Here is a 13,485-nt window from a genome sequence, read left to right on the forward strand (position 1 = left end):
ACAACTCCTTACCAGATGAGCTGATTGTCTGTCTGATTCGGTCCTGGGCCGTAAATAATACGTTATAAAACCGATGCTGTGGCCCGTACAAAATCTGATCGAGGTCCGTGATTGGCCCGCAGGCCGGACTTTGGACATGCCTGGATTAAACAAATGAGTGTCACTGATTTTACTGAGCGAGTGGTTCTGATATGAAAATAGTGAAAGTGCATAACGGTCATTTGTATATAAATGTATGTTCAAACACAATTGAATATTGACAGCATTAAAAAGCCTGAAAATAAACAATGACTGTGCAAAGTATGGTTACATGTGCAGTGTGTAATATTTAGATATTTGGCATGACGTATTTTTGTCAACATGTATAATTGCTTTAAGATGATGATTCTTTTCATAGACTTAGAATAAGACTTTAATATCTGCTTAACGTAAGGAGCTTGCTTGACAGAGGCTGCCATCTTGAGCTGCCATGTTTCTGCAGCAGCCCTAAACTGACTTGATTTTTGGCATTTATGAAGCAGGAGCTTAGCATGCAAACAGTGAAAGGCATCATCCACAAAAACATGAGAAGGAGCAAACGGCAGAGAGAGAGAGAGAGAGAGAGAGAGAGAGAGAGAGATTAGAGAGAGTTATGAAAGAGTGTTATGACATCCTCTCTGGTAAGAAAAGGCCACCACAGTTCCCCGTTACATGCTTGAGAAAAGGAAGAGTGAGTCGCTACTGAAAGTGCTGAAACCGCACATCTTTCTAAGTAAGACCCGAAAACTAGAAGCTCAATATAAGACCAGATGACAATGACCTATTCAAGAATTATGCTAAGTGGTGGGTCCAAACAATGTGATTTAAAATAAAATCCCCTTAATAGTTCAGTCTATTCATACTTTTTCAGCAAATTTACATAAACAGACTTTACTGGAATGCAGGAATCTATCAAAGTAAGAAACAAAGTCACAGTCTCTCCACTAACAGTAAATATGCTTCTCCTAAAGGACGGCCTGTGATTACAGGGGGCTGTCAGACTGTTGATAGAACGCTCAGTTGTCAGAAAACTGTGTGTGCAAGCGAGTGAGAGGATGAGAGCAGTGGAGAAAGACTTGGAACCTCTCAACCCACAATCCCTAACGCAGCTGAACACTAGGCGGATTACTCCTTTATCACACGCGAGCAGACACACTGTGGTGAACATAATCTCACACTTCCCCTGGAATCAAAATCTCAACTGTAAATTATTCCCAAAATATGGCAGGAGCAGCGTCCAGAAAGACCAAGGAGGTGTGTGGGAAAAAAATGCATGCATCCTTAATCCTGAGGAACTTCTCTGAGTGGGGGTGGGATCTGAGGCGTGGGAGGGTTTTTGTTTGGCTGACACTGTTGCCACGGATTCACAACCGGACCTGGGTTCACAACCGGGTCTGACCGAGGGCCTTTCCATATGGGGTTTGGATGTTCTCCCTGTGCGTGCATAGGTTTTCAGCCACAGTCCAGAGACATGGAGGTTAATTGGACACTCTAAATTGTGAATGTGAGAGTGAATGGTTGTTTATCTGTGTTGGCTCAGCGATGGACTCACACAGTCGTAATAAATCTTAAATGTAGTTTGTGTCCCAGTATAGGCACCATTTGTTTGTTTGGCATCACACACACACGCACACTTCAACTCTGTATATTAGTCACAGCAAACATGACTATAGTCGAATTATACTGTAAAGTGCATATTAAAAATGAGGAGTGACTTAGGTCCTGAAGATATTTGCGAGATAATGTGTGAGGGTGTGAACATATGAGGGGATGACAGAGGAGAGAGATGCCACATACTGTCCCTGCTGAGCATTAAAACAGTCACTGAGGTGGTGGTCGCTCTTAATTTAGCAATGAACTGAAGAGCGGGGGAACAAGGAGAGATCCAAATTGTTATCCACCTCTCAGGAATAGACACGGGCAGCAACTGTGCTACCTAAGTGAGCACTAACCAGAACTTGAGAGGGTAAAGGATAATAATCAATATTTCAAGAGATATAGATAGATATATAGATATATATATATATATAGACACACACACACACACACGCACACGCACACACACGCGCGCGCGCCTTCAGGGGGACACAAAGAGAAAAGATTCATAGATACAGGCCAATGTGTAAAAAACAAAGTACAAACTTTATTATTCTGTCTTTACAAAGGCACAAGCCTCTTTATCCCCAAAACATTTCTTAAAAAAAACATAACACAAAATGAAAAAAGCGTCTTGACGACCATATGCGACGACAGGTCTAGCATACAAAGAACAGACAAAAAGAGAGGGAGAGGAGCTGCGAAATGTGAAGGGAGACAAGAGATTCTGACGACAGATGAACCAAGGCAGCATTAAAGATCGCAAAAAATAAAAAATAAAGGTTTGGAGGATGGGATTGGACATGGAGGGAAACGGGGATACACAGCTGTGCGTTTTCTTTTTAGTCATAACCTCAAGAGCTTCAGATGAGCGGATGCCCCGCCTTTTTTAAACTCCACAACAGTACAGTAAGTGCTTTGTAATCTTGACGCCATTAAATGATCCCAATCTGTCCACTCAACCTTTCCTAAGACACAGAACCGAGTGCAAAAAAACGGTTGGATTTTTTTTTTTCTTTTTTTTTCCAAAGAAGAAATTTTGGAATTCAAATGCAGACGCTTTGAGGAAAAGCAAGGGATCTACAAAAAAGCATAGCACGGAAACCACATTTGCAATGTCCTGGAAGCCCCTACCTACAATAAGTACTGGGAAAACGTCCCATGATTAAACATGACAAAATGTGTCACTCATTTCAGCAGAGTGGACATCAATATTTTCTTAAAGGGCAATTCTATGACATAAGTCACAAAAGACGAGACGTGTTCCCCTCAAACACTTCGTCGGTCCAGCAAATTCAAAAGCGCCATCTAAAAACACGGATGCGGGGAAATCTCATAGTGAGTTTGTCACTAAGTGTGATCGTAAAACTAGCAGTGATGTGTCAAAAGCCTTAAATGTGATGTGAACAACCTCTAAAAGTGAAAAGCAAGCGGTCAGAAAAAAAAGAGTTATGGTTTATGGAATGTCAACGTTTACTTTTGGAGTCTTTTCCCCCCCGCGAACACATCAGATCGTAGTGCACACGACAGGGGCCTAAAACAGTTGCATATCTATGTACATACAAATACATGACGGCAGTGCTTAGATATACCATGAATACTTGAGTGGGGGAAATAATTGAGAACCCAACTGCAGTTGGTATACCAGCAACCTGTTCGGTTCTGAGGCAAGCGTAACAAAAACAAACCTAAATGAAACAGACATGTCCTGGATATGCAAACACACTCTATGAGTTTAAATGCCTGTTTCGAAAAAAAGGCAAAATGAGAACCAGAGAGATTCCAGGGGCCAAAACAATGACCCACGCGTCAAGTGTTGGGGTACTGCTCTCAGACTGTTTAAGGCTGGTTTCACAGTGCCTCCGTGCGCCAACTGGCTATTAGTAAGGCTGTTGCCTCTCTCTCAGCTACGTCTTTAAAATTTGCCACAAGCAAAAAGTTCCAGGCGAAAGAGCAAGTTTAAAAATAATAACAAAAAAAAAAAGAAGGCGGCGGCAGAAACATGTAAATAAAGGACATAAAAGGACAGATGTTAGATGAGATGAGAGCATGTGTGACCTACCCAGTCAAATGCACAACACATTCCAACAGTATCACTGGGTATTTTCCCCATTCCCCCATATTCGCTGCTTTGATAGACGTCCCAACATCCGGACAAGAAACTTCTCAGTTCAGGGCAAAATAAAACCAGCCCTTGGCAAACAAATGATTGTAGGTCAGTCGTACTTGTATGTGTGTCAGTGTTGCGCACATATATATGTGTGGTTAAACTTCCAAGGCAGACGTGGTGCTGTTGCAGACTGCCAGAGCCTGGGGAACCACTAACTGCTGATTTAAAACACTAATAGGGACACACACACACATATATATATATATACCTGTGGAATACACCCGGGAGTGCCCACAGATTAGCTTATTTAACAAGCCAGGTGCTTTTATATTCAAGAAGGGCAGGTGTCAAGGAACATCCACTTTTTTTTTTGTCAGGTCATGAATTAAAAACAACAAAATGCCAAACACACATGTGGGATTACCAGGAACCCAGCCCAGTAAAAACCATAAAACACAACAAACAATAGAGTTGTGAACCATAAGTGCACTCTCTCCCCTCCCAAGCTACTTTTCTATTTCCTGTGAGCACCAATTATTATTATTTTTTTTTAATTTTCCTGCCAATGTGATGCTTTTGTTGTGTGTGTTTTTTTTTCCAGTAAAATCACTTCAACATGCTGGTCGTGGAAGGCTCGAGAGGATCAAAAAGATGAAAAAGTAGGGTAAAATAACCTAAACTTTCACCTAGAAGCTTAAGAGTTATACATTTGAGACAGTCTTGTGAGCTCACAGTGTCTCTCCAAACAGCTTGGATTGGTCTGGGAGAGAGGAAAGTTTAAGAAAAATGTTCTGGTGTTGACGATACCACACTGCTGTTCTGCAGATCAGTCACATGGAGTCAGGGCCAAATAAAGACAAGTGTCCCGGTGGTTAATGAGGAAAAAGTTTAGCAGACATTCGATATCCTAGTATCCCATATGACAGAGTGAGTGTGTCAATCAGTCAGTGGAGTTGCTCTAATAACCGTTCTACAGATGAATAAACTGATATGAGTCTGTGTGTACATGTGCGACAGCAGGGAGATAGAGATAAGCAGATAAAAGATGCCAGAAGAGGCGACGTGTATGAGTGTCTAAGTGTAAACCTATGTGGGCAGCCTGTCACGGTACAACATGTAAAAGTGTGTATTTCAAAAAAAGGAGGAAAAACATAAAAAGGACGAGGGCTTCAATCTCTCAACCGGCCGTATTAATGTCCACTAAACAAGAGCGTTTTGGGTTTGAAGCCTCTCATCGCCCTGGTCAGCTTGGGCCTTTACTGTATAAGTGTGTGTGTGTACGTGTGTGGGAAAAAAACCCGGGGAAAGACTCAAGGGAGGGAACAGTCATCGGGGCCGTCGCTGTTTGAAGCCGTGTCTGAGCCCGCCGCATCGGACAGCACGCGACCTGAAGTGACGATGACGGCCCTTCGCTGCTCTTCCTCGCCAACACAAGCCTTTCCCTGGGTGCCCTCAATGTGCTGGATTGCCTGGAGAGAGTGAGAGTGAGAGAGAGAGAGAGAGAGAGATGATGTGACTGACAACAGCACCCTCTAGTGTTCAAATCAACAAACTCTCCAACAAGACATTGCTCATGGCTTTGCTTTTGACCGGTTTGTGTCTCACTTGAACAATGGTGTCGAGATTCTGTCGGGATGTGGACACCGTGTTGATGACTGAAGCTGGGCCCATGGTTACCACGGTGACGTGATGGGGTTGAGGGGCTTGGACCGGTGCGGGAACAATGACTGTAGCATGGTGTGTAGGGGCAGGAGGGGTAACTGGAGCCACCACCTGGGGGCAAAGAAACCTTTATTGGACAGCACTTCATTTGAGATGTTACACATTAAAACCTTCAATGTATAGAATATATACTAATATAAATCAGTCAAAACACAGCATACAGTAAAGGATATGCATTTAATCTGCATTCCCCTCTGCAATACATGTGGGTTTTTATTGGCATTGGCTACAGTCAGCAACAAAACCCCGGTAAATATGCTTATTTCAACCTCGTCTCCTCTATTTTTGCCAGAAATGCACAATCTCCAGCAGAACCCTACAATGCGTGTCCATCCTCTGGACATCACCATTATTGTTCGTAGTGATCCTGATCCTTTTAAACTTGGGCCATCGCTCAATGATGATGATTTAATGATACCGACTATGCCAGATGTTAGGAATTTCCCCTTCAACCTTCATTTTCTCTCTGTGTCACTGGAGTTTCCTCTTAACAAAACTTAATGAAAACTGCCTGTTTTTTCCTGTAACGTTACGTACAAACAGTGCAATGGATCTGTTTAAGCTAGACCAAAGAAGATTACGCCGCCTCATCATCGCAGACCAAGAGGGAAAAACCAGTATAATTTCAATGAATATACTTAAACCCAAACACCTCAGTGCCTGTGTCTGTGATTATTTCAGCTCACTTTATATGAAAAGTTTATTTTTGACCATAGAAAACCATATTTAAATAATTGTACCTCAAGTTCTGCTCATGTGCTTTCACCCACATGCCATGGTTTGGTTTTACAAACTATACATTTCAAAAGGGTATATTTCATTTCCAGTATTTTTATATGCAAGACTGGTCTGAGGTCATATGCCTCAGACAGCTGTGCTTGGGGAATTACTCAGTGTCACATGGCTAAAACCAGTGTGGAGCAATCAGCAGTCATCTTTCACTATCAGTGCCCTGCTGCCACGGGCAGGAGACAAGCAGGAGACGAGCAGACAGAATGCACCTATTGATTTGGCATCATGTTCAGTTCTAGCAGCCTGCAGATAAAAGGATACAGTGGCTGCGAGGCCACAGGGGCACAGCAGTGTGTGTGTTTGTGCGCTGCACGTGTAATGTACAGTAACTGTGGATTTAATGCTGACAGCATGTAATCTTAAATATGATTCAACATGTGCATAAACATTTACGGCCACAAATCAGGAACCCCACCGAAATGTAATCATTTCTTCCTTCCTCCAAAGAAAATCTCATCAAAATCCTTAACCTTTTGAGGTTACGCTGCTTATAAAAACCTCCTTGTTGATGGATGGACTTATATGAACAAAACTATTAAGAAGTTTGTAAAAGCTGTAGGGCACTGACGCAGACCAAAATCACTCATCTTACAAATAATCAAAACTTTAAAGCTGTGGTATGCAACTTTTTTTTTGATGATGTTGTTTACATTTATAACTTATGCACTACAGTATTAAGCATGGATTTTGTTGACTGGACAAAGGGGAGTCGGACTCATTTGCAAGTATTTCTAACCTGCGGGCTGTGGACTGGAGTAAGGTCCCTCTCCAGCTGCTTTTGCTGGTTCAGATGAACAAGGGTCTGTGTTTGGACCTGCTGTTCCTGGACCTGCTGGGCGATGGCCTTAAGTTTCTCTGGGTACAACTGTGCATCCAGGGAACGCATCTGAGAAACAGGCAGAGGTCAACGTCTCACTTGCAAGTCCAAACAAATGCTTGTAACTGGGTTTTGGGGGGCACACAGTGGTTTCTGCCCTTAAAAATAGACAAAAAAAACCAAACAAGTGTCCGTTGTCCCTCACCTGATCTTCCAGCATCATCCTGACTGACCGCTCCTTCTCCAGCTGCTGCCTCAGCTCGATCATCTCCCTCCTCAAGTCCTCAGTCTTCTCCTCTTCCAGGATGTCTGGTGAGCCAATGCCTTCATCCTTCTCCTCTGCACGCCTCCTCTTCGGGGAGGAGCCGCTCAACTCCTAGGGAACGCAAAAAGAAATAGGAGATCCACTTTCAGTTCATGCCACAGAAAGATAAAAAAAAAGAAGTCTGATAACAGCTTTATCAACAGCTCAAGGTTGATGGCGATGCTTTACTTGTATGATTCGTTTGAGCTGGTTGTTCTGCTGCAATAACCGCGTCTTCTCCTGCTCCAAAGCAAAAATGTAGTCTGCTGTCTGTTGCAGGATGGCAGCCTGGGGAAAAGAGAACAATAATGTGACAGAGAACAATAATATGCTGACATGCAGAGTTAAATCCAGTTGTGTTTGTAGTGACTGATGCATGCAGTACAATTTGACTCCCAATCCCATTATCTGGGTGCTTTAGTCCAAATTTAAGTCTGACTAACTAAAATAATAACATGCAGAGTGTGTTAAAACCCTCCTAGTTACATGCAACTCATCATCCAACTCAAGTCTGTTTGTGACTCACCTTGCTGAGCTTCTCTCCATCGCTGTGTGGGATGAGTGTTTTTAGTGACTGGAATCCTGCATTGATGCTCTGCATACGCCGACGCTCGTTGCTGTTGGCAATCTCTCTGCGAATTCGCCTCTCTTGGTCTCGGGCTGTTTCTGGGGTCAGAGGAATGTTGGCCAGACTGGGGAAGAATGAGGAGGGGCAAAGGGGTCAGTTTGACATAAAAGAGACAGCAAAACGTACTTTCAAAAACAATAGCACGCAAATTAAAATGTTCAATGAAATAGTACCTCTTAATATTCACGTGTTAAATGAGAAATGCATTGAAATGTGTGCACTGGGTGAAATTATGGTTAACAACTCAAATTCTCCCCAATCAACTCCCTCCGTTTCTCACTATGCCCATTATCAGTTGAAGGAATGAATGTAAAATTGTTGCATTCCACCAAAGCAAAGCAAAAGGAAATCAATATTGATGTCAAAGTTACCGAACAAATTCTAAGCCCTCGCCTGCATGTCAACATTATCACCACCAACTCAAAAATATACTGTGTGAAACTTGCAGCCATTGGACGTCTACACGTTTCCGTCTTCTCCTTTAGACATAATTTATACCCAAGAAATAATTCAAATAAAAACCATTGACTGACACCGAGGTAAACAAGACAGGCCCATTAATTCTGGTGGGGATTTTTACAAGTGTGTCTCAAATGCACTGGGGATTTCTTTGTTAACACATGACAGTCTGAATTGACATTTTCACAGTGAACAAGTTCAGAGATATTTCTTACAGGTGTTAATGTAAAATGACTGTGGACAGTCTTTACATTTATACAGTGTGTGCAGTGTTCACGCACACACAGCAGCATATTCTGCGACAACACTACCAGCTTAAATCTGTGAGGAAAAATCCATTATATACAGTATGATGAGGGGAAATTTTGGGCAAACGTCCTATAACAGCCTTTTAATCGAGCTCAGTATCTCTGGGACCCTCTCGAGCCAAGCTCTTATCTGTACTGACTCAGCTGCCTCAGAACAAACACTGGGAACAATTGTGCAGACACAGATGAAAAAGGTGTGTGCGTGTGTGTGTGTGTGTGCCAGAAACACGGCAAATCAACACTGCAGCTTCACAGCCAGAGAACTCATCCACTACCAAAACATGTCCAACTAGGACTGGGCTTCACCATGTCACACGGACACAAAGCACTACAGCAGAACAGCCTGGGTCCCAATGAGGATGGGTTAAGGCTTAAAACATGGAGAGGGGAAAAAAAACTTAACTATTGCATAATTAACCTAAATAAATATATAATATATATTAACCAAAATCTGGAAAAAATAGAGGTTGACTCATAAAAGTTTTTTCTATGGTTGATGTCAATCTTTAAAAATCATAAGGCATATATTTAAGATTAAATACTCGGAGCAGGTAATTAAAAAAAAAAATTATAAAACATAAAAATAAATAAATAAAACATTTTAACTGTCAAAGCCTCAAATGTGCGAATTTGCTCTCTCTTTTAGTACATTTGAAATCATCAGGTTCTGAATAACAAAGTTCAACGCATAAAGACAGAAGTTTTTATGTGTTGAATAAGTTTATTATTTTTGAATAATTCAACTTCATGTCTAGTTCAACTACAAAGAGGCGATATCGTTGGAAAAATAATAAGCCAGTGCATGATGATCATTACTTACACACCCAAACCCACAGCTGCCTTAAAATGACAGCATTGGTAATTATAAAAAATCTATTTTTATGTCAGTATGTAGAAGCTCTTTAACTGACTTAAGTGTTATCCACAAATTTTCAATTGAACTGTAATACAGAAAAACTGTAAAAAAAAAAATAGTAAAGCACATTATTATTTCTCGATTGAGATGTCAAATGATAGTTTTTTTACTTGATTTCTTACTTGAAAATTTGTTTTAGTGGTTGAATGTTATGTTTGATTAATTTCTTCTGGACTTCTCGGAGAAGCCCAATGAGCTGGCTCAAATTTGGGAAAAAAGGTGAATTCAACAATAGCATTTTTAGTTTTGAAATATTTATGTTTTCTCGTTTTTATGACAGGTGGTCTAATAAATTAAAAACAGAACAAACAGACAATTTTCGTTTCCTACTGGCATTTGAAGTCAGTGTCAATTCCCACAAGTGGGACTACGTTTCCCAGACTGCCCCGCGTCATTACCAGCAGCAGATCCCTCCGCCTGCCTCTTCAATCAGGGCTGCGGACGTATCAACGGGCCTTCAGCGACATACACACCCCCTTATATGTACCACCAACATTAATCCTACTTCCTGCCTCTCCGTGAACGCTAAATGTGCCGTATTTACCGGGAGTAACGTGATTTACCAGCCCCAAAATCCACCTTCCCTATCAGCTACCACAACGGTGCCCAACAGTGCCGGAGCACTCGGATTTCTCGTATCATCCGCCATTACAACAATGCGGCAGGCAGCATGGCAGAGAAGTGCGGGGTGGAAAAGACGCAGTGGAGGCGTCTCGCACGCGTCCACAAGACGCGCGTGAAACATGAAACATCAACAAAACTGTCGCCACGTCGTTCGGCAACATATTTTCCCCAGCAGCTGTACAGTTAAACGCTACAGGAGCGAGTCAAAGCACGGCGCCACACACAGGAAACAGACGCCAGACCCCCTCATCACTTTTAACACAAGCCTCAAGCATGGCCGCACTACCCACAATAACTTCAGCTCAGTGTGCGCTAAAATCACCACATCACTGTGGCGTGAACGGCTTTGAAATTAACCCCTCCACACTGCGTGACACCCACTCAACCTACACTTCTATATCTTATGCTAAAGCACAGCACACGAGGACGACACGGGGGGATTTTTGAGGATAAATAGTGCGAGGACGCGCTCTGGAGCGGAGCAGCAGCGTGGTGTGCACGGAACCACGTGGTTTATGTTTGTTAGCTACAAAATACGTCGATATTGCACCTAAATGAGTGAAATAACACCGCGGACAAGGTGTAGAGGTCCGAGTCGGAGCCTCCACTCTGTTCCCCGCTGTGTATTTGATTTTGTTTGGTGAAAATAAACAGCCGCAGCTGTCCGCGAGTGTGTCGTATACACAATAACAAGCATGTTGCCTCAGCGCCGTCTCTAAGTGCGTGTACTCAACACATATGATTTATAATAACAACAACAATAATAACAGCGCTGACTGGAGCGCGTGGATACGCACCTACAAAGGCCCCCAATCACTTCTTTCTCCGTTTTCCTGAAATGTTGTAAGGAGGGCACCTTCTGAGCTGGTACCATGAAATACTCCATGCTCGCCTCGCTCTCGCCAGTTTGGTCCCCCCCCCTCTAAAAAAACAACAGCAAACAGTCTCCGTGGAAATAAAAGCAGAAAAGGATGACGATAGAGAGCGAAAAACCCGTGATCTGACGCGGGTTAAATGTTCAAAGAAGACGTGAATTCCTCGTCTGTGTATTGTAGTAGTTTCAGGCTGCTGAGAGTTGTAATGTTACTCGACTTCCAGCTGATGGGGTTCCCTCGTTGTGTGTGTGTGTGTGTGTGTCTCTCTCTCTCTTTCTCTCTCTCTCGCTGCATGGCCGTGTGTGTGTGTGTGTGTGTGTGCAGCTGATCAGATGGCTTTCAAGGCGGGAAACAGCTGGTAGGAGTCTCACACACACACACGCACACGCACACACACGCACTGCACAACCAAAAGCCTCCTTCCGCAAAGACTGGGGACTGCATGTAAACAAAGGACGATTTACCGCAAAACACTGATAGGGAATAATGAACCCTTCCTCAAAGAAAAGGACGAGTCCTGCATGCGTGATTAATTAAAGAAAAACATCATTTATATCAATATCAGTAATAATAACCATAAAAATATGACACCCAAGGTCACTTTACAACAGCATATGTAATCAATTTATGATTATAAATATGTAATAAATAATCAACAACACTACACACACACACATACTGTGCAAAAGCCCCATTAGATATTTTTCAAGCACTTAATTAGAAGAACACATCCAGGAAATATCGGAAACAGCTTTGACTGTGTTTATCCTGTTTTATTAAATATCTGCTGTGAAAAAAGGGATTCTTATATTATTACATGCACATGTTGCCTAAGATCAACTTTCAGTCACATCATTTCAGTCCAAAATGCCAGTGAATCACAGAATTTGACAGACACAACAACAAAGCTGGTGGTACTGTGTATGGAGTCACGTTCAGTAAAGGAAATGTGTATTACTGCGAACAGAGAGCGGGTATTACAGGGGCGGATACTCCCAACAACAGCTGCAATAAGCAGCCAACAGAGGGATCAGCTGACGGGTTGGCAGAGCTGCACAGCAACAGAGTATGGTGGAGGAGGAGGAGGGGGAGGAGGGGGAGGACAGGGCCTTTTAGGACAAGCTGCTGCTGCTGCTGCAGCAACAACCGTGTCTGTGTCTGTTAAACCCAACCTGTTCACTGTTGACAGTGGACACATACAAGGGAACACACCGCACAAACACCACACATACACATTTGTAGGTTGAGCCTCGCAGCAGGGAGCAGGGTGAATTTGATCTAGCATCTAAATAAAGTGCAATGATTGTTCATGAAAAAAATCAACAACTAGGGACACATTTAAATTTATATAAATGTATTGTCATGTATATTTCAAATGCAGGGTTCATAACATGAATGCTTAACATGTCTAAATGGCAGCATCTGCTCATTTGACCATATTGAAGATTTACACTGTAATGTCATAAAAACATTTGTAATCAATAATAATAATAATAATAATGATAATTATATAGCCATGGTATTTCCATATTTATAATGTTTTTGGTATTTGAATACCCATCACCCCACCTCGCTCTCATCCCAGCATGTAGGAAAGCCGATGGTTTCCTTTTGTTATAAAACTCAAAAGCTGTTGAGACGTCCATTTAAACCATGGTAGTCCCAAAAAAGAACAACAACAAAACAACAGTCAACCTTTTATGTGACACATGTGGGAACATTTCCTGTCACACCTCCGAATGGATGACGCGATCATTCCTCTGTCATCTACACAATAAATGTGAAATTTAACAAGATTCACATCAAGATTTGTGTTAAATGATCTAATTTAGTGTTAAATATGGTTAAATTGACTCTTTTAGTATTACTTTAACACTGTTAGACTGTTTTAGTGTGGATGCATATCACATTAGAACAATGTGATGCAACAGTGTCTGTACTTCTTAAATAATAATTATTTATTATTTGAAGAATTTAAAGAATTGAATATACTTTTTCAGTGTTACTTTAATAGTGTTATACTGTGTATTATGGGATGGGAGATGACCTGAAGAGGTGTCATTAGCTAATGTACACGAATGGCGCTTTTCCATCATGCAGTTCGAGCACTTCTCGGTTTAGTATCCGGCACATTATTTTTTATTACTATAGTACTTCCTCAAGGTGGGTGGAGTCATCATATCCTGGCTGCATGAAACTGCCATGACATTGTGAGGAGTAAAGCAGGGTTTTTTCTTTTTTAATTTGTTCAGTACTTCCTGCATGACCGGAGCACAGACTGAACTAAAATACGGCTGAATGGGTTGTGATTCGGCT

At 42.0% G+C, this 13,485-nt stretch overlaps 1 protein-coding gene across 1 annotated transcript; it reads right to left on the bottom strand.

Annotated features, from left to right (window-relative positions):
- Positions 1-2,139: 2,139 nt before the first annotated feature.
- tfap4 (transcription factor AP-4 (activating enhancer binding protein 4)) lies at positions 2,140-11,456 on the bottom strand. The gene is made up of 7 exons (XM_044051543.1): positions 11,092-11,456; positions 7,886-8,051; positions 7,549-7,647; positions 7,261-7,431; positions 6,975-7,124; positions 5,330-5,497; positions 2,140-5,193 (listed from the first exon to the last, which is right to left on the bottom strand). The coding sequence occupies exons 1-7, from the start codon at positions 11,178-11,180 to the stop codon at positions 5,035-5,037; spliced, it is 1,002 nt and encodes a 333-aa protein (XP_043907478.1). The 5' UTR covers positions 11,181-11,456; the 3' UTR covers positions 2,140-5,034.
- Between the last annotated feature and the right edge of the window lie 2,029 nt (positions 11,457-13,485).

Source organism: Solea senegalensis, linkage group LG19 (assembly GCF_019176455.1).
Source record: "Solea senegalensis isolate Sse05_10M linkage group LG19, IFAPA_SoseM_1, whole genome shotgun sequence".
Lineage (NCBI taxonomy): Eukaryota > Metazoa > Chordata > Actinopteri > Pleuronectiformes > Soleidae > Solea > Solea senegalensis.

Coding starts and splice junctions, on each gene's coding strand:
- tfap4 (XM_044051543.1), bottom strand. CDS start 11,180: ATGGAGTATTTCATGGTACCAGCTCAGAAGGTGCCCTCCTTACAACAT. Junction 7,648..7,885: donor ATGGAGAGAAGCTCAGCAAG/GTGAGTCACAAA, acceptor TCTTTTCCCCAG/GCTGCCATCCTGCAACAGAC. Junction 5,498..6,974: donor CTCCAGTCCACAGCCCGCAG/GTTAGAAATACT, acceptor CTTTGCCCCCAG/GTGGTGGCTCCAGTTACCCC.